Source organism: Zeus faber, assembly GCF_960531495.2.
Source record: "Zeus faber genome assembly, chromosome: 14".
NCBI lineage: Eukaryota > Metazoa > Chordata > Actinopteri > Zeiformes > Zeidae > Zeus > Zeus faber.
This window is the reverse complement of record NC_137200.1, coordinates 18,453,941-18,475,521: the sequence shown is the minus strand read 5'-3', so window position 1 is coordinate 18,475,521 and position 21,581 is coordinate 18,453,941. Positions and strand designations below refer to the sequence as shown.

Genomic DNA, 21,581 nt, shown 5'->3' with positions numbered 1-21,581 from the left:
ATTTGCGTCTGGACATTTTTGACCATTTGTTCTAAAGCACTTTTCAAAAATGCCCTTTAACGGTCTCGCCATCTTACATTTCATAGGAACGAGCAATAGTCACAAAATGATGATAAATGACAGATATTAGATGATAAAACAATCTGATAATAAAAAGTCAAGTCATCAAATTCTTTGTATATTTTATTTTTCTCATGATTTTTTTTCAACTCACACGTCATATTTTACATCTTTGCAATAAAACATGAATACAATAGTTTTTAAGGTTTTTATAGATCCAAAAATATGTAACCTTTTTTGGATACGCAAGTTGATAAGAGTATGTGCATGTGTGTTTTTGATCAAGGTGGCTTCCACACATACAGTACATCCCACACATTTTGTCCCCTCGCCTCCCCCGCTTGCCGTCTCCATCAGCTACAGAATCATGATATTGCTTACAACTGTGAGGTTGTACAACTTAATAATCACACGTGAGATCAACGGTTTAAATACACACATCAATGCACAAATAATCCCAGAGGGGAAACAAAAAGATGGACCTAAATAAAATGCCAGCCAACCAGAGAGAACCAAGCTAATAAATAATGATATGTGATTGGTGCAAAGTGCAAATACAAAACAAACTTTTACATTGATTTGATCCTCTTTTTTTGCTTTGTTTTTTTTTTTTTAAATAATCAACAAATGCATGAATGTGAATGTTTCCTTTTGCGCTTCCGGTCTTATCCAGTTAGGTTCCCCCCTCCCCCCCGCCGAGCCCGAACCAAAGACTTGTATGTACATATTTGACAGAACAATCACCAAATATACAAAGGAAATCTTCGTGGTCATCCTCCGTGATAGCACTGGCGAGACGTGTTGCTCTATAATTATCCTCCGCTCCTTTCCGCCCAAAACGGCCGCTACCTTCCGCGCCGTGTGACCGTCAGTCTCGTCAACGTTATTATAATTATTACACAGTCATTTACATACAGCAACTCATTAATAAATTAAAGGTGATAAGCGCGATTCTGTGTCGTGAAAGGACGAGTGTAGGCTCCAAAGGAAACAAAGAGCATTATTTACATTAAAATCCTATTAAAAAAAATAAAAGAATCAAAATAAAACCCAAAAATGGAGGAAGAAGGTAAATAAAGCAACGGAGGAACATAAGCGTCGGGGGTGAGTTTGGACGGGTTGAGTATCGTCTCGAGCCGATAGCGCGTCGTCCCGATCGGTGGGTGTGGCCCGGCTCGGTTTAAAAACCAACACGTCAAAGTCGCACGCCAATCGCCCCAAACCCCCCCCCACAACATCAAATTAAAAAACAAAAAAACAAAAAAAACAAAGAGGAAAACCTAAGAACGGAAAAGAAACAAAATCGGGAGGAAAGCAAACGTAGTTCTTTGTGTGTGAAACGGGAAGTGTACCAGCAACTGCACCGGTCCTGTGTAAGGTCGGTGTCACTCGTTTTCTTTTTTGTTTCTGATGTTGAACAGGGTGGTGATTTTTTTTTGGGGGGGGGGGGGTTATCGCGTGTTCTGTGGTGACATACGTGCGTGTGACGTACTCACGCGTCCGGACCTGGAGGCAGGGCTGCCCCCCGCCCGGCGCCGCGTGACGCCGTGCGCGGTCGAGCGCCGCAAAACCTCCCCTCCGACGCGCCCTCCTCCTCCCGCTCTCCGGGGAAGACGGCGCCGGCGCTCAGATGTATCTTTTCCTCCTTCCCCTCGGCCGCCGCCATCTTCCTCTTCCTCTTCCTCTCCTTCCCTCCGCCCGCTCACTCCGTCTACGTCAGTACCGGTTCTGGTGCTCGTAGTGCCAGCGGTTGAAGTCAATGTTGAACGCCACGATGCTGCCGGACGCCATGCCGGTGATCAGGGTCCTGTGGGGCGGGGCACGCAGCGCACATCACAACACATCACAACACGTCAGAGCACGTCAGAGCACGTCACAACACATCAGAGCACGTCACAACACGTCAGAGCACGTCACAACACGTCAGAGCACGTCACAACACGTCAGAGCACATCACAACACGTCACAACACGCCACAGCACGTCACAACACGTCAGAGCACGTCACAACGCGTCAGAGCACGTCAGAGCACGTCACAACACGTCACAACACGTCACAACACGTCACAACACGTCACAGCACGTCACAACACGTCACAACACGTCACAACACGTCAGAGCACGTCACAACACGTCACAGCACGTCAGAGCACGTCAGAGCACGTCACAACATGTCAGAGCAGGTCACAGCACATCAGAGCACATCACAACCCGTCACAACACGTCACAACACGTCAGAGCACGTCACAACACGTCAGAGCACATCACAACACGTCACAACACGCCACAGCACGTCACAACACGTCAGAGCACGTCACAACGCGTCAGAGCACGTCAGAGCACGTCACAACACGTCACAACACGTCACAACACGTCACAACACGTCACAGCACGTCACAACACGTCACAACACGTCACAACACGTCAGAGCACGTCACAACACGTCACAGCACGTCAGAGCACGTCAGAGCACGTCACAACATGTCAGAGCAGGTCACAGCACATCAGAGCACATCACAACCCGTCACAACACGTCACAACACGTCAGAGCACGTCAGAGCACGTCAGAGCACATCACAACCCATCACAACACGTCACAACACTTCAGAGCACGTCAGAGCACGTCACAACATGTCAGAGCATGTCACAACATGTTAGAGCGCGTCACAACACGTCACAACACGTCAGGGCTGTCAGAGCACGTCACAACACGTCAGAGCACGTCACAACACGTCACAACACCTTCACAGCACGTCACAGCACGTCACAACACGTCAGAGCACGTTACACGTCACAACACGTCACAACACGTCAAGGCTGTCAGAGCACGTCACAACACGTCAGAGCACGTCACAACACGTCACAACACGTCACAGCACGTCACAGCACGTCAGAGCACGTCAGAGCACGTCAGCACACGTCACAACACGTCAGAACACGTCACAGCACGTCACAGCACGTCACAGCACGTCACAGCACGTCAGAGCACGTCACAACACGTCAGAGCACGTCACAGCACGTCACAGCACGTCACAACACGTCAGAGCGCGTCAGAGCGCGTCAGAGGATGTCACAACACGTCAGAGCACGTCACACGTCACAACACGTCACAACACGTCACAACACTTCAGAGCACGTCACAACACGTCAGAGCACGTCAGAGCACGTCACAACACGTCACAACACGTCAGAGCACGTCAGAGCACGTCACAACACGTCACAACACGTCAGAGCACGTCAGAGCACGTCACAACACGTCACAGCACATCAGAGCACGTCACAACACGTCACAACACGTCACAGCACGTCACAACACGTCAGAGCACGTCACAACACGTCACAACACGTCACCACACGTCAGAGCATGTCACAACACGTCACAGCACATCAGAGCACATCACAACACGTCACAACACGTCACAGCACGTCACAACACGTCACAGCACGTCACAGCACGTCAGAGCACGTCACAGCACGTCGGAGCACGTCACAACACGTCACAGCACGTCACAACACGTCAGAGCACGTCACAGCACGTCGGAGCACGTCACAACACGTCACAACACGTCACAACACGTCACAACACCTCACAACACGTCACAACACGTCAGAGCACGTCAGAGCACGTCAGAGCACGTCACAACACGTCACAACACGTCAGAGCACGTCAGAGCACGTCACAACACGTCACAGCACGTCAGAGGACCCGCCCTGGTTTCCCAGCTACAGTATGATGTCTATGTCTGTCTATCTATCTACTCTCTATTGTATCTATCTATACTGTATCTATCTAACTTTCTCTTTATCCATCTACCCTTTACTCTATCTATCTATAGTGTATCTATGCTCATCTTGGCCTGCCCCTCCCCTACAGGAACATCCCCGCCCCTTTGTGGCAGGACGGGGGCTGATCTGTCGCACCTCTGGTCGTGGGACAGGTCCATGGCCCGGATGCCGGCGTCACAGCCCGGGTAGATGTACAGCTGCTTGAAGTCGCAGGCCTGCCACACCTCCACCACCCCGTTGTCCCCCCCGGTCACCAGGTTCTGGCCGTCGCTGCTCAACAGGATGGCCTGAGGGGAGGGAGAGAGAAGGAAACCACATCCAACCACAATGGGATGGCAGGGGGAAACGGGAAGAGCCAGTGTGATGGAGTGATCCAGGACATCTTTTGTGTTTTTGATTATTTTTTTTGTGAACAATATCAATATCACCGCACCACATATAAAGCCTGTAATCGCCACCGTTTACTAGTATGCAGTATTTCCTTTGCACTTTAAATGTCACTTTTTAAACGCAGTTTTTAGGAAAGTGCTACTGAAATAAACTTTATTATTGCTGTTATATGCGGTTCATGTATACAGACTGAAGGGTGATTTAAATTCCATGCGGACAGTTTGAGATTAACTTGTAAACACTGCATATCACAATCTGTTGTAAAAAAGTTGTAATGAAGACTAGATCACCAGCTATATTGTTATTATTATTATTATTATTATTATTATCATTATTATTATTATTATTATTATTGGGCCTCTTACCCGTGTGGAGTCATTGACCTCCATCTGAGCCAGCAGCTTTCCATTGATGCTGAAGTTGCAGAAGCGGCCCCTCTCATAGCAGATGATGCAGTGGCCCTCACTGGATACAGAAATCAGCCGCGGCCGCTGGCAAAGCTCGGGCCCCTCCAGGGCTCTCAGCAGGTCCCCTGTGATCGTGTGGACCAGGCACGGCCCCTCTGAGGACATTGAACAACGACGACACGACGTTGAAAACAGGACATTTATGCATGACTCTTGTATTGCTGCGATGATAAACTTACCATGTTGAGGATGCTATTATTTTTCTCTCGTGTCCTGCATCATCATCTACCTAGAACTCAATACGTATGTTTCATCCCCGTGTGGATGAAACCGTTCCCACTCACCTTTGGCTCCGCTGATGACGAGTCCCAGCTCCGCACAGACGGACACACACACCACCTCGTGGTCATGGCCGGTCAGCACGGCTCTGGGAGCGGGGTAATCGCCTGAGCAAACACAACAACTATGTTCTTACCACAGAATTGATGGCATAAGTCAAAAAATATTATATAAAATCACATTTTTTAAGAGTTATTAACAATAATTACCGGCTACTGTAAAATGTTTTTTAGGGCGAGGAAATAATTTCTTATTAACATGAATTGCAGTATAATGTTAATAATTATAATATAATTATAATACCAATACATTGCATGGATAAGCATTGTCAGACAGACAGATTTTAAATTGAAAATCTTTTAAATTGATCCACCATTGCCCCAGTGGCAGACTCAATAATTGATCAAAATAAAGGACTTCAATGCCAATCAGTTGAGTCCACTTGAGTTTTCCCTCCACAAAGACATTACATTTTCACATTTCCCCACGGTTTTCAGCCTTTTCTCCACTCACTGTTGTTGGGGTTGTCCCCGATGATGTGGTGCCGTCCACTCCAGTACCACAGCAGCAGCGTGGCGTCTCTGGAGCCAGAGACGATGTAGCAGTCCCCCCCGATGTAGGACTCAGACCTGGCTAGACAGGTCACGACGTCCCAGTGGCCAAACACGATCTGGGTCAGCTTACCTGCAGAGGGTCGGAGGTGAATTTAACAAACAGGCACAGCTAGTTGTGGTCAGTGCAGTTGAGTGGAATTCTGGGACTTGTGGTGTAATCCACCCAACACCCGTCCCCTTGACCAACTCCTCCTGTGAGGGTTTACATCTACGACTGTGGCTTCACTGATGGAAAGTTCCTCCATGTGAAATAATTTCACTAAACAATCCAGCAGCAAACATAGACATACTAAGTAAACTAGAAATATAGGAGTGATGAGCCTCAATCTCCCCATTGGATAGAAGAGTAGAACCCAACAGCTGGATGCAGGGGCGGTGGAGGGAGCGCAGCAAAGCAGGTCGGGCAGGAGGGATTGGCTGCTTAAATAGGCCGGCCAAATAAGGGCGAGGAAGCATGTGGCGCCGTCAAGTTGTCAGAGAGAACTATCTCCACAAGCTACGCATCATTTGAGGTGGAGGGAGCGCAGCAACACAGAAGGCAGCACAGCAGGTAGAGCAGGAGGGACTGGCTGCTTAAATAACGCCAGCTCAAGGGCGTGGAAACGTGTGCCGTTATCTGACAGAACTAGCTCCGAAAGCGACACCTCATGAAAACCGACCTAGCAAGGTTGAGGGTTAAACGCTAATACTAAACATGAATGTTTACTTGTTTTCTGGCTACGACACAGAAACCCACCCGTTTCGGTGGAGTACACGCGGAAACTCTTGTCCCAGAAGCCACAGACCAGGATGTAGCGGTTGTCAGCGGTAACCACAAAACAATGCGTGTTGATCTGGATGCTCTGGTCCACCAGGTCAGTGATCTGGCGCTTGTTCACACCCGAGTTGTTTGCTGGGATGGCGAGGCAGAAGATGTTTAGTGGGATGATAGGAGACACGGAGATGCTAACAAGGTTTTGAATAAAAACTAATTATCTCTGATCGTTTATTACGAGCATCTGTGTCTGAGGTCAAGTTTCAGCTCAACTTAGTTGCTTAACTGGCAAGTTATTTGCAGAGGGCTCTTCTGTTTAAGACATTAATTACAATCATGTTTACAATCTGGCTCCAAATATCCTCTGTATGGATAGAAATGTCATTATTAACTGCTTGTTGAAGGACCATACAGGTGTCAAATTGTATTTTAGCCCATTTACTAGTCAGTACTGTCTGACCATTTTCACATTAAATTTTTTTTTTCAAGTTTTGAAGGACTCAAGCAATGATGAGAAAACTACCTTCAAATGATCTCCTGGCCCCGCTGACCACGACGTGTAACACACATTTCTTGTCGAATTGACTCAATTTTGCCATATTTTGTATTAATTTTGCCTCCTTTTGTATTTGATCCTTCAAAAGCGAATACAGGAAACTAATATTGCTCTGCTCCGGTATTTATCAAGTGCCCAGTAACGTAGATTTTACCAATGAGCGGGTCCATCTCGATGGGAAGGTGATGTGCCTGCTCTAGGGAGTAACCCGGTGCTCCACGCAGACCTACAGGGATGGCCAGGCCCATTATTTGAAGATGCACAAAAACTATACAACATACTGGACAAAACAAGATAAAACAGGAATACTTACTCCACACACATGCCCGTACAACCTGGATTTCTATGTTCCAATGTTCAATGCCAATAGCTAAGCTCTTCTTCTCAAGGTGGATGTTTACTGTTACACGTTATAGACGTACTGTATAACGTTATGGTGACATCAGATAAACAAAGAAAGACATTGCAATTGTTCATTGCGATTATTTGTAACGCTCTTTGGTCATTTAGGGAGACAGTGGATCGCACGCACGCACACACACACACACACATACACGTACGCACGCACGCACACACACACACACACACACACACACACGCACGCACCAACTGTATTGTGCCAGCGGTTGACGGCGAACAGGCGGCTGCACGTGACGGTGACGGCCGCCGGGATGCTGAGGTGGGGCAGCGTGTTGGCCGCCACGTGCGTGACGGGCGAGTTGGACGGGAACTTGAGCACCATGATGACGTCCTGCTGCATCTGATCCTTAAACATCAGAGGGCTCTGAGGAAGGAAACACTGGTGAGAGAGACAGAGGAGAGAAGGAAAGGAAGGGGAGCCAGAGCGGAGGACCGAGGGGAGGGGGTGAGGGGGCACGAGAGGGGTACAGGAGGTACGGGGAGGGGATGGAGAGGGGGGCGGGGGATGGCGGGTGAAGAACAGCAGGGCGGGGGATAGAAGAGAGGGGGGGGGGGGGGGAGTAAAGAAATAAAGGTCCATTAATGGGAGAGGTACACACACACAGGTACACACAGAGAGGGGGGTTTCAGGGGCGTCGCTGGGACTGAAGGGGTCAGGGGCTGGAGGGCAAAGTCACTCGAGGAGAGGTGGGTTCGCCGGGAGGCCATCTCGGTAACACTTTTCGAGCAGAATGTTTGTGGCTAACAAAACCGGACCCCTACGTCATTGGATGGAGAAGACATCCGTACCTTAAGTTCTGTCATACGTATACTGTACATATAAGTAAGGGATAACGTACAGCCAGCCGGTCATTGTCCCGAAAGTACCCGGACGACGTTTGTATTTTTTCATGGCAGGGGAATAGCGTTTTTAATGAGTGGAATATTCCGGAATAAATTACTTCATTTAGCCGTGAGGAAAAAGAGGAAGAAAAAGTGCAGACGACCGGCAGGTTTCCCCTTGATTTCCTTCAGCTGCTATGCTGGATGCTGTTTGCGCAGTGGGAAAACAGACGGGTTCAGATGACGAGCTTCAAATGAGGTGCTTCCTTACTTCCTTCCTTACCAATATTCTTTCGTTGTTTTTGCCGTTTATCTATAGGGTACATCAAACTAAAACGGGGGAGGCAGAAACGACTCATGCCCCCTTGTGGCGCCGGGCCTGTTACGAGGGATAGAAATATTCAGAAATAACTAACCACCCATTGCTGCTATTGACCAATCAGAATGGAGGTATTCCACAGAGCCGTGTGATAATCATTTATATTTCATGCACCAATTAATTATAAACAACTTAGAATTATAAAGGACACTGTGGCTTACCAACACTTCGACTACGGTGTTCCCTGAAGGAATGGTGTTACGACGTGAACCACTGTGATTTGCCAGTTTTGTTAATGTTGTGTCTCACACCCTTGGTGTCGCCATGTTTAGTGTTTTCGTGTTCAGTTTTCCCATTGAAAACGATGGTAGTGCTGATGATCTATAATAATACTGTCTCTGATAACAGCCTTGAGGCTACTACTGCGGGTGGCAGCAGTTGAATGTATCTTTACATACATAATAGAAATACACCAATACGGACCGGTAATCACAAAAAGAGAGGGCCCCGAGTCAGCTGATCCCTAAAAAACGCGGCGTTATCGTCTAATAGAGGCTATGGCCAGGCTGCCATGTTGACTCACCAGGTGCATGGCAGAGGAGCGCGGAGGGTGCGGCTCGATCAGCAGCTGCGAGGGGATCTGCCCACACGCCTGGATCTGGGTTTCCATTACCTGCGGAGTGGGGAAAAAAAGGGAGATAGGAGCGGCAACATTTAGGTGATTGTTATTGTTATATCAAAATGCCTCCAAACACTGCACAAATTGCAAAACTTCCAGAATGTAAATTTGTTCATGCAAAAGTCTACGTTTAACATTCATTTTTGAGGTTTATTTTTCTATTGCTCATGTTTTTTTTGGGCTCATATTTCATGTTTATCACCAGGTTTATTGCACATTACCAATTTCTTTCTTATCTTTTGGTTCATCTTTCTGGTTCCCTGTTAGGCTTATTTCATTAGTTATTGTATATGATGTACTGTATATGCTGTATTTTGTACATTTTTCCAGTTATTTTTTCGGGGTGATTTTTTTTTCTGTTATTTTTGAGGTTATGTTTGTTGTTTATCATTAGCTTTAGTGTATATTGCCATATTTTATTGTGTGCAGTTAGCTGTCTGTACACAGTAAAATAAATAAACAATAAAATAAAACAATAAATCGAAGGTTGTATTGTAAATTTTCACATTTTTCCATATATTTCATATTCATATTTCATCTCTCCATCTATCCATCCATCCATCTAATGTACTGCTGAGTGACCCACCTCCCGCTGCACCATGTCCAGGTTGTCTAGGGTCACAGCTCCCTCGTAGGACAGGAAGTTGAAGACGTTCAGGGCCCGGACAGCCTCGGGGCCTCGCTGCTTGTAGCCGAATATCAGATCGATCCACTGGTGGAGCTGGCACGAGACAAACTCGCTCTCCAACGCCTGGAGAGAGGAGTAGGAGGAGGAGGAGGAGGAGGAGGAGGAGAACGCGAAGGCGTCAGTCCGAGTTGGCGGCACAGGACGAAGGATGAAATCTCCTGGTGCTTCACGTCCGTCTCGCGGTGGATGGAGCGTGCGTGTGTTCCTCACCATGCGGTTGATGCGGACGAAGTCCTCTGGCTTCTTGGCCCAGGCGGGAAGCTCCACGTCGCAGACCGGGAGGCCGTCGTCACGGACCCCCAGCTCGTACTCGTTGCTATTCACGAACATCTCCGGCAAGTAGTAGAACTCCGGGATCAGCTCCTGTTCGACGAAGCAACGTTCACGTCCACGTCCCATTATAATATATATGTTGATCTACTATTTGAAACTGTTTGTTAGTAATTTATTCTCTGTTGATGTAGAACAAACACCTGCACCATCAGACATTATCATGGTTGTAGTGCTATCGGTTGAAATAGTAGGGCAAGCTGCTGGAGCATTTATTCACTGTTTCAAATTAGTTGCAATTCTGACTGAACTAGTTGTAATTGTACGCCTTGATATAAAAAACAAAAACAAATTGTTGATATCATAAAGAGACATTTTGGATAAAATGGCATCTTGATATCGACATTCCAATTAGTGATATAAAAAATTGAAACCTCTTCCCAATGCTTACAATGTAGAATCGCAATTGTGATATCAAGAATGTGTATTGTCGATATGAACAATTTTAATTGTTGATATAAACAAAATACTTCCTGATATCAAGAATTGAACAGCAACTTTCGATCTCAAAACTTGGAATATTGACATCATGAATCATGCTATATATAATCATGCATATCAACAATTTGAGTTGTCGATATCAATACCTCATATTGTTGATATCAACAATACACATTCTTGATATCACAATTGCGATTCTGCGTTGAGAGCGATGGGAAGAGGTTTCAATTTTTATTAAACAAGAGTTGAATTGTTGATATCAACAATGTTTTTTCAGGATATCAAGAACGCTGTATCTTGATATCAACAATTGAAATGTTGATATCAAGAATGTCGGTTTTTTGATATCAACAATGTGTTTTTTTTTTTTTTTATATATCAAAGGTGTACATGAACAACTAGTTCAATCAGAATTGCAACTGCTTTGAAAAAGTGAATAAAGGCTAAAAAGGCTTCCCATACGATAGTCGTAGACGGACAACTCCTTGGACTAGTCTGGAATGTGTCTTGACTCAGTTTTGGAATGTGTGGACTCTCGATAAAGGGTCCAAAACAGATTTTGTTTGACTATTTTTCATAATGAGTATTGAACACAAAGAGATTAATGAATCCCAACGGAATGTAACTTGTTCAATATTCTGACTCCTGTCTCTGAAACCTCTCCAAAGACTTGGTTGGCTTTGACTACAACACTGATTATCATCATCATCATCATCATCATCATCATTTCGGGACATCATTTCTCCAGCCCTTCCTATAGGACTTACCTTCACGTCCGCCGTGTCCCTCTGGCAGTTTCTCCACGAGCGCCCGATACCGGAGAACGCTCTGTCCGCGTGGTCGAACTTGTTGTCGTTGGCGTTGAGGAAGAAGGTGGTGAACGGCTCCTGCGGGGAAATGACACGCTTTGAGCGGACAAACCTCATGGCGCCGTCTACGAGGGATTCTGAACGCCGAACTTGAAGTTGCAACAGAAAGCGAGAACCAGTCAAACCCGTTACTTCATAAGAGCAGCACAGGCTGAGACCTTTAGTTCACCAAACTTCAGATATAAAATACACGACAATATAAACACACGGTAAACGGTTCGTATTACTGTATTGAAATCAAACAGCATTTAAAACCCTATTTCAGATTCCCGAAAACTTTTGAGAAAAAGGTGTATTTCACTGTATTTGAGCGTGACGGGTTTACAAACGGAACTAAACTAACGGAAATAAATCTAAATCTAAAATTAAAAAAAAAACACAAAGGAACCGTGAGCATCATAACCGAGTATATAAATAAGTTATCATAAGCCAGGCTTTAAATGCAAAAAAACATTTTCTAAAAAAATAATCAAGTCTAAAAATATAACATGCTTAAATTTGTTTCGTTACATTGACAAATCTGGAGAGGATCGTTTTCTTTCTATTTGACTTCTTGGGTATGGAGCATGGAGTAACATAAGAACGATGAAGTGAATTAGAGTAAAACCTACTCTATGAAAAGTCACCTGTCGTATGTAGTGTAGGGCAGCTTTGTTCTCTGAGATATTTACACTGTGTTGGTTTATATTCAGTGCATACTGAGAGATGCATTTTGGGTAATATTCCATGGAGTAAACTAGCACAAAATGGCTGAAGCTCCAAGTAGCCCATCGTGATGTGAGCTAGCAGTACTTACTATCCTGAGCATCCAGATCAGTGTCGTGTGGGCGGTGGAGTAGAGGGTGGTGTAGTGGTGCGGTGGAGTTCCGTCCTCCTCCCACGTCTCGTAGCGCTCCGCGTAGAACGCCGCCCGCTTCGGGTTCAGCGCTCCGATTGGCTGGAGGAGACCATGAGAGGGATAAAACGTTAGAAAGGAAGACTTCATCCTATCCTAAGTCCGTTTGAATATTTTAATAAACTAATAATAATATAATTATTAATATAATAGTGAATTATTAATTAATAGTTTATATAATATCATTTGTATTTGTATAGTAATCATTCTGATAGTAATAGTAATAATTTCTAATAATTAATAATACATAGTAATGGTAATAATTCATATTTCAAATGTTAATATATCCATTTCAATAATTTATCCTGTGCACAGTCTAGAATTTTCTATATTCTGTATATTTTTATATATCATTTATTCCTGTTTTGTATTCTTTTTTTACTATTTGTCCATGTCAATTTGACAATTAAATTTTAATTGTATTTAATTTTTACTTCATTTTTTTTTATTCGATTTAATTTTATTATTACTTTTATTTGCCATATTTTCAGCATGTTAGGCAATTTATTTAATGCTGTAGTGAAACGCACAGAACCTCACCAGAACAAATTCCTAGTATATGTACATGTACCTGGCAGAATAAACTGAATATTGAGTAGTAGGTCATTAGCCATCCTGTTACTGCAAATATTGACAAAATGAGTGGTCACAAAAAAATGATTCCACTGACAGTTACTGATGTAAAGAAAACAGTCCACCAAGACTTAAAAAATAATATTTGGGCGTTTGGAGGCATGACCAGGCAGTATAAAAGAATAACACCTGGTCACTTCAATTCTAGCCCCTACGTTGCTTTTGGGTCTTTTTTTGTGCTCAGCGTTGTGGATTAAATCTCTTGTGCCCCCGTGCTCCCACCTTGGAGAGATCACGGAAGTTCCCCGGCAAAGTGAGATCCAGCTCCTCAGAATCGTAGTTGGTCAAAACCCAGGGGAAGACCGGGTACTGGTTCAGATCGTTGTAGGTCCTCCCTGGATCAAACGCACAGAAGAGGAGGAGGAGGAGAAAATAACAAAAACAAATTGAAAATGAAGAAGTGGGTAAAACATGATTCAGTTTCTATCACAGCCTATAGATTGGTAATGTAAGGGTGAAATTGTCTATTTTTTTGTGGCTATTAATTATTTATTTATATAAACAATATATGAAATTATAATATCAAATAAAATGAAATAAAATGAAATAAAATAATATAAATGTCTGTCAACTGTCAAACAGGTTTTATTTTTTAATGACTATTGTTTTGGGGAACCGAGCGGGAGGGATAATTGACTATATTCAACGGTAATCCGGCTGATATGCCTATGAATCACAGCACAAAGAATGGAAGTAATTAGCTGCTTTAATTATACACAAGAGTAAAACCGATTGAACAGATTTCTAGAGAAAAGTCATGTGTTGCAGGGGAATCTGAATTTTTTAATTTTATTACTTTTTTCCTGCACATTGTCAGGGGTAATTTCAGTTCTGGCAATTACCACCATCAGACAAACAAGAGGACTCCCCAACGTGAACTTGTTGTTATTTGCATGTATGAAATCCAATGGAGCTTGGTACTCTGGCAAACACACCGCGGGCCGCTATGACAGACAGAAATGTTGTAATGCATGTAACACAACATCTTTTGTTTTGTTTCTATTCGCGGTGAAGGCATATAATTTGATTTTCTACGGAAAATACTTTTGCGTGGAAAGGAAAAAAAAAAGTGAATTCTTAGCCTTAAATTTAGAGGCCGAAATGCTCAGGCCCACTGCTCCAGTGAGATCGAGGAGCCGCTCACCTGCGATGGTGTTGAGGAACATGAGGTACTCGAAGTTGGAGATCTCTCTCCTCTGCCAGCGCTGGGTCATGTTGGACGACTTGAACAGCTGCCGAGGAGTCGCCAAGGAAATCCGCCTGAGACACGAATGTAGAATATAGAACTGATTCTTTCTTATTCTTTAGAGATGTGCACGGTTGGATTTTATAAGAGGAAAAAGCGGTTTTCGCTGTTCTTCCGACAGGATTCTGAAAGAGCTTGATTTTTCCGCTTGCTGGTGACGAGGAAGAGTTTCCCGAACAGCCAATTTTCGGAGCATATATATACCGATATTCTCTGTGTTTATGCAGCGCGCGCGCGGTGATACAATACTGTACATACATAGCGTGAAGCATTTAGTTTCGAAAAGACCATTTAACCACCTAGAGAATATTAATATTTGTACATTTACTCGCTTTCATGGGACTAGGGCTGGATGATTATGTCTAGAATGACAATCACGATTTGCTCAATATTGTGATCATGATTATTTATTACGATTATTCATCCATTTTGGAGAACACAATTATTTTATGGCACTTTGTAAATCAACAGAAAACTGTCTTCAGAATGATAATGTATTTAATTAACTTATAAATAAATAAACTCAAATGGACAAATCTTTGATTCAAAAAGTAGCTTCTTCACATAAATTCAGTCTTCTTAAGACTATATATAAATTACATTTTACAAAAAAAAAAAAGTATACCACTACATGGCACCAAAAATAAAAATAATTTATCCCGAAGAAGGTCAGTTAATTACACCTTTTTCGCAAGAAAAAAAAACAGCCCATCCCGGGCACCAGCGCAGCACCCCCAAGAATTTCCTTTGAATCAATCATAACTACTGTGCGACAATTATATAAAATTTTTGGTCGGTCACGATCAATTCATTGTGGAGGCCAGTATCCACATTGCGCTTAAATTACCATTAATTGTGAAGCTCTACACGAGACAATAACTCTGTCAATCGAAATATCTGGAAAAGAAAAATGGCAGTTTGGTTTTTAAAGCCAGCTCCTACCTGGCCTGCGGCAGGCCGTAGCTCGTTCCCACGCCGACCCGCGGCAGACTGTACACCACCCTCTTCACCGTGGCCTGATCGGGGAAGTTGAACATCACTGACGCTGGGGAGGGAACGAGTGTATGTCGCATGTATGAATAATATCATCCGAAGAGTTGAATAAGGAATTTTCAAAAAGGATAACGCGGCAGTCTTACTCCTGTTTGCCATGAACACCTCCAGGCCGGTGTTCTGCAGGAGGTAGCGTCGCGAGAACACCGCGCGGATCTCGCTGAACATCCATTTGCCGTGCAGACCCTCGGAATAGGCCAGAACCTGTTCAGGTGACATACAAACCATGTCAGCCTCCTCACAGCAGCACACACCTTAAAGTGAGAAAGTTACATTTTCATTTCTTAATGGATTTGAAATGGCCTTCTCACTTTCTCAATAAAATTATGCCGGGAATTTTTTTTCAAGATTTATTCTAAAGTAGTATAGGACCATGAAAGCCAGTATTGCTGGTATGAGAAGAAAAGAAAATTGGGAATTGAAAGGGTAGTGACGAATTAGAAATGATGAGCAACAGTTTGAGTAAACCAATTATTTACACTTATTATTATATGGTATTCTAATATAATATGATAAAACATACCTAATTAGCTTCAGTCAGCAAAAAGGAGTGTACTTTTACAAATGTTTTATTCATTTATTTATAACGTTATTTCTTTTTTTCCATTTTGTTTGATGCCTATGCTTTGTTTTATAATTTTTTTTCTTATCTTTTAATGTTAACCTTTGTGCACTTTGAATTTTATGGAACTTTGTATTTTTATATAATAATAATAATAATAATAATAATAATAATAATAATAATAATAATAATAATTATTATTATTATTATTATTATTATTATTATTATTATTATTATTATTATTATTATTAATAACTGTTATCATCATCATCTCCTCAGGCTGGTTGAGTAAATGTGCAGTTAAATAAAATTAACAATTGAAGAAAATGTGGCACACTAGACTATGCTTATCTCCACTCCCAGCAATGAGGAGTCTTACTTTGGCGTCGTTCTTCTTAAAAGACGGGTCCTCTTCGTCGACCTCAAAGTAAATCTCTGTGGTGGTGATGGACAGTGTTCCTCTGGCCACCACGACTGGTGCCACCAGCTGGGCTGGAGTGCTCAGCACCACTGGGCCTGCGGAGCAGAAATACGTTCTTTATATGCTTCATAATATAATACATACAGTGTAATAAACACACCAATCTTAATAATAGATTTTGACATATAAAACAGCTTGTATTAAATATAATAAAAATAATAATATAATACAAATAAACAATTTTCAAGGAAAGTCTCAAGGAAAGCCAAGATTAAATGCAGCAAAAAAACAAAAACATATAAATCATTCACAGCCCTTGAAATACAAGAGCTAATAAAATAAATGAAACTAATAAAACATGAAATATAAAATTAAAATAAAATAAATTATTACTTTTTTTTTTATTCCTGATCATTTCCATGTGTTAACAAGTTACAAAAAACCCCCAAATATATATATTTTAAAAATTGTGCACATTATTATTGATTTGTTATTCAATTATTTTCCCGTCTTGGATTGTGTAAGATGTGTTTAAATCACATTTAAGTTAATGATGGATTTCCAAGAATTTATTTATGTATCGATTTATTTACTGTTCAAACAAGTAGGACGGGTTAGTATGTCGGCAAAAATATCCAAATGACCAACTTGCCTCTCGAGGTAAAAAGTCGGGGACGGAAACGCACTAGAATTGAGAGTGATGGTAAGTTCGCTGTTCTTCATATAGCAGCAGTGTGTATGTTTCTGTGTGTATATTTCTGTGTGTATGTTTCTGCGTGTGTGTATGTTTCTGTGTGTGTGTATGTTTCTGTGTGTGTGTTTGTTTCTGTATATGTTTCTATGTGTGTATGTTTCTGCGTGTGTGTATGTTTCTGTGTGTGTGTATGTTTCTGTGTGTGTGTTTGTTTCTGTATATGTTTCTATGTGTGTATGTTTCTGTGTGTGTATGTTTCTGTGTGTATACTTTTCTGTGTGTGTATGTTTCTGTGTGTGTATGTTTTTGTCTGTATGTGTCTGTGTGTATGTTTCTGTGTAGGTTTCTGTATGTAGGTTTCTGTGTGTATGTTTCTGTGTGTGTGTGTTTCTGTGTGTGTATGTTTCTGTATGTATACTTTTCTGTGTGTGTATGTTTCTGTGTGTGTATGTTTTTGTGTGTATGTGTCTGTGTGTATGTTTCTGTATGTAGGTTTCTGTGTGTAAGTTTCTGTGTGTATGTTTCTGTGTGTGTGTTTCTGTGTGTGTATGTTTCTGTGTGTGTGTTTCAGTGTGTATGTTTCAGTGTGTATGTTTCTGTGTGTGTATCTTTCAGTGTGTATATTTCAGTGTGTATGTTTCTGTGTGTGTATGTTTCAGTGTGTATGTTTCTGTGTGTATATTTCAGTGTGTATGTTTTTGTGTGTGTATGTTTCTGTGTGCGTATGTTTCTGTGTGTATGTTTCTGTGTGTATATTTCAGTGTGTATGTTTTTGTGTGTGCAGTTTCTGTGTGTGTATGTTTCAGTGTGTATGTTTCTGTGTGTGTATGTTTCTGTGTGTATGTTTCTGTGTGTTTAGTATCTCACCGGCAAGGTTGTCGATCTCTTTCTCCTGCAGGAGGCTGACAGCGTCATCGTCTCCCTCCAGCATGAGCTCGGCCTCGGGGTTCTGGCTCACCACCGATTGGCTGCGGAAACTCTTCTTGGACTTGGGTCCTCCCCCATCCTCCTCGTCCTCCTCTGTTCATTTTTAAGGGAGAACGAACGTGGGGGTTAGTGCCATACCAAAGAACAAAAACAAAACAAAAAAAGGCTGCGAAACATGTAACGACGATAAGAAAGTCACCGTAGTCCTCGATGGATTTAAGGGAAATGTCTGCGTGGGTGGAGCCGAAGGCGTTCCGTACAAATCTCCGCCTCCTCCGCAGGTCGTCCTCCCAGTAGTCCAGGCGCCAGAAGTCATGCAATTGGCTAAGGATGAAAAAAGGGAGCCGGGCAAAGTCCAAAGTTGAGTCGGACATTACTTTAAGGGGTGGTTTGGTGGACACACTTTTGACCTAATCTTAAGACTCAATCACATCAAAATCTACAGTAAACAGCCTCTCTCAGTCAAGGTTTGAAATTGTCACAGACTTGGTAGGAAGATCAGAGCTAATCTAGGTCTAAGTGAAGGTTTAAATTAAACCTGACCAGAGGCAGGTTTATCTTTGGATTAACCTGGATTTACGTGGGGCCTCCAGGTCGACCTTGACAATAGAGGAAATGGATTATCTGGACTAAGACCAGACAGAAGGAGCTGACTAGTCCTTCATCAGCTTAGTGTAGGACTTCCTAGTCTACAACTCATTCATCTTAAATTAAGCTACGTCTCAGGAAGGCATTTCTAAATCATCATCAATGAAGCCGTAATGCTAATTAGGGAGGGTTTTAGAAAGTGCCCTGTTTTCAGTCATTTTGACTGAACGATTACTTTTAGATCTGACAACACGAAAAGAGTCAATCGCAGCCTGCGGGTGACAGGAAGCGGTTTGAGTGAATCATTTCCCACAGTGGCTTCAGGGAGACAGACATCAGATGTCACACGTCACATGTCTGCGGATCGCTGTCACTATACCTCAGAAAGTGTGTGTGTGTGTGTGTGTGTTGGCACAATTGTGCTTCTAGTCAAAAGGTTTAAACCCTAAGTGGCCTCCAATAATAGATGGCCGCGTGCTGCCACAATATCTAATATTTACATTTAAAAAACATTGTAAAAATCGTAACTAGGGCTCAGCCAGTTATTTCATAATCGGGCGATTGACGGTTATCGACGGTCACTGAGACACAGGCAAAAAGATCTTAATTTTTTACATTTTGAGTCATTTAGCAGACGCTTTTATCCAAAGCGACTTACAATTATTCAGACACCGATGGACGCAGCCATCAGGAGCAATTAAGGGTTTAGTGTCTTGCTGTAGGACACTACGGCAACAGAAAATGTATAAAATAATCTACCTTTATAATCTACCCTTTAAACACCACATGATCCCTCTAAAACAAAGCCAACAATAGTTCTCTAGTGTGACGAATAACATGCGGTTTAAGAGAATCACACTGATTTAATGAACTTATTATTTAAAATTATACAATTACTTTAAATTATTAAGTAAATTTTTTTAGGGTAGGGTAGGGACGTGGTGCTTGCTGACTGCGGAGCTGTGAGCCGCCGGCCTGCACCGCCACCGGCTGCACCGGCAGCAGAGCGCATTGTACCGTATCTGTAACAGTTATCTAATGTGGGAACAGACTCCATGCTCCAGGCTCTTGCGGACTTTAGAAGTTTTTTGGATTGTTCCTCCATGCGGGAACTTCACCGTGAAGGAGGCGAATGCGTGAAGCTGCTGCAGATCCGTGTGCGTAACGCCCCCCCCCATCCCCTACTTCTAAATTTCAGCATTAAATATGGGAATATATTTGAATATAAAAAATAAGAAAGCGTACAAATTCGAATGGGATTATAGAGGAATATCTACAGCTCTAATAGGCCTTAAGGTTATTTTGACAAGGTGCGGCTTCTGAATGGAGGTTTTTTTTCCCTGCAACCAACCGACCATTGAAGAACTCCGTCATCAAAACGCCCCACCCCTGTCCCAGCACGCCGGCTGTGCCTTCCCATAGACGCCATTTCTGCCCCTATTTGGCCTCCGTGACCCCCTCCGCTGCCTGCTCAGAGGTGGATCAACAATGACCCCCAATTCCGTGCTCGTACCTTTAACACAGAACGGCAATTTGATTATTGGGTCAATCAATCACATAACATATTGGGATATGATTGATTGATAGTTGTTTTGATAACATTTATATCTATTTTCCCTCCCATCTTAAATGGAACCGCGAAATTTCAGGAACGAGTTAAAAAGCAACAGTGAGGCGCTGTGTGTGTGTGTGTGGGGGGGGGTATGTTTGATTCATTTCCATTTGAGAGACCATCCCCACAGTTGTGATCCCCACAACGTCTCTGACTCCTTCCGTCTCATGGCGATCAGCGCCCTGATCAGCTCGCTGTCTCTCCGCTCACCTCTGGGACATCGTGCCCCACGCCCCGTGCTTATTGGTCAGGATGTTGAGGATCTTTTGTTTCAGTTGGTTGGCAGTCACATGATCCCGGTGCTTGGCGGCACTGATGAGGTGATCGCACATTTTCTCCTCTTCCCTTCGGTCCGCGGCGTACTGGGCACAGTTTGACTGTGCGGGAGGGGGGATGGTTAATGCGTGGACGGGAGGTCGATAGAGAGAAAGAGAGAGAGAGAGAGAGGGGTTGGAGGTTGGGAAAGCAAGGACAGCGGGAGGGACAAGAGGAGGAGAGATAGAGGACAGCAATAGATCAGCTTTATTTGTTGCTGTTCTAAGGATATCAGTCTCCAACAACTGGAGATCAGACTGTCGGTTTGATTTGTTTATTTATTCATACTAACCTTGGAGCATAATGAGGTGGTATACACACCAAATGATCTTCATTAGAGCAGTAAAAGTGTGTGTGAGAGTGTGTGTGTGTGTGTGTGTGTGTGTGTGTGTGTGTGTGTGTGTGTGTGTGTGTGCGTGTACCTCAAATTCTGCATGTTTGTGTACATCTTCAGCTCTCTGTCTGTTCAGAATGAATTCTGCTTCATTGGCAACGCGCACAATGTGGTCTTTCATTGCGTGGCACAGAAGTCTGGGGAAGCAACACCAAGAAGGTTAGTGTCCAGTCAACGCAAGCCAATCAGACAGAATTAAGTGGGCAGAGAAACAGAGCGGCACTGTACTTCGGCACTTTCGCGCCATACAATGATGATCGCGCTCTCCACTCACATCGCGGCGGCCACTTAGTCTATTCAGGCGGGCATTACAGCTCCATATGCCCATTAGCCGCGGAGTGCTACTCACGGTGCGGTTGCTAATGTGTGACTGACGGGGAATAATGCTTGACTCCGACGGCCAGTGTGAAGCATTACCTTCCCTCGTTGATGAGTTCGATGAAAGCCAGTCCGGCGTTCTTCTGGATGGAGTTCTGCCACTCCTGGGGTTAGGAAATAAATCAATACTCTTGAGCACAGTAGCCTGTGTGAGGGCCATAGCAGAGCCCAACCCAAAGCGGAGGGAATGTACAGTACACAGATCAGCTCAAGGTACAGTGTAGATGAGTCTGCCGTAAAAATAACAAACACGCGTGAACTGTTTGATGAGCTGCCTGTGTGTCCCAAGAGTAAGGATTAGGAAACAATAAAGAGAAATGCATTAGAGGCTTCATAAGAAGTGCTGATGAAAGTGTGTATGCATGTGTGTGTGCACACCCCAATGATTGT

The 21,581-nt window shown here is 43.4% G+C and overlaps 1 protein-coding gene across 2 annotated transcripts in view; it reads right to left on the bottom strand.

Annotated features, from left to right (window-relative positions):
- Window positions 1–1,709: 1,709 nt before the first annotated feature.
- nbeaa (neurobeachin a) overlaps window positions 1,710–21,581 on the bottom strand; it is a gene marked incomplete at its 5' end in the record, with an annotated part of 127,136 nt that continues 107,264 nt past the window's right edge. The window contains 24 exons of one of the 2 annotated variants that reach the window (XM_080013338.1): window positions 1,710–1,867; window positions 3,981–4,132; window positions 4,601–4,797; window positions 4,987–5,088; window positions 5,495–5,665; window positions 6,332–6,487; window positions 7,060–7,131; window positions 7,512–7,704; window positions 9,050–9,139; window positions 9,732–9,896; window positions 10,044–10,196; window positions 11,372–11,491; window positions 12,270–12,410; window positions 13,224–13,336; window positions 14,146–14,261; window positions 15,190–15,292; window positions 15,387–15,504; window positions 16,242–16,378; window positions 16,936–16,968; window positions 17,845–17,997; window positions 18,104–18,228; window positions 20,315–20,481; window positions 20,842–20,950; window positions 21,231–21,295. In XM_080013338.1, the coding sequence (XP_079869464.1) occupies window positions 1,777–1,867; window positions 3,981–4,132; window positions 4,601–4,797; window positions 4,987–5,088; window positions 5,495–5,665; window positions 6,332–6,487; window positions 7,060–7,131; window positions 7,512–7,704; window positions 9,050–9,139; window positions 9,732–9,896; window positions 10,044–10,196; window positions 11,372–11,491; window positions 12,270–12,410; window positions 13,224–13,336; window positions 14,146–14,261; window positions 15,190–15,292; window positions 15,387–15,504; window positions 16,242–16,378; window positions 16,936–16,968; window positions 17,845–17,997; window positions 18,104–18,228; window positions 20,315–20,481; window positions 20,842–20,950; window positions 21,231–21,295 (3,042 nt within the window). In that variant the 3' untranslated portion in view covers window positions 1,710–1,776. The remainder of the gene's footprint in view (window positions 1,868–3,980; window positions 4,133–4,600; window positions 4,798–4,986; window positions 5,089–5,494; window positions 5,666–6,331; window positions 6,488–7,059; window positions 7,132–7,511; window positions 7,705–9,049; window positions 9,140–9,731; window positions 9,897–10,043; window positions 10,197–11,371; window positions 11,492–12,269; window positions 12,411–13,223; window positions 13,337–14,145; window positions 14,262–15,189; window positions 15,293–15,386; window positions 15,505–16,241; window positions 16,379–16,935; window positions 16,969–17,844; window positions 17,998–18,103; window positions 18,229–20,314; window positions 20,482–20,841; window positions 20,951–21,230; window positions 21,296–21,581) is intronic. The other variant, XM_080013339.1, reaches the window with a different exon arrangement.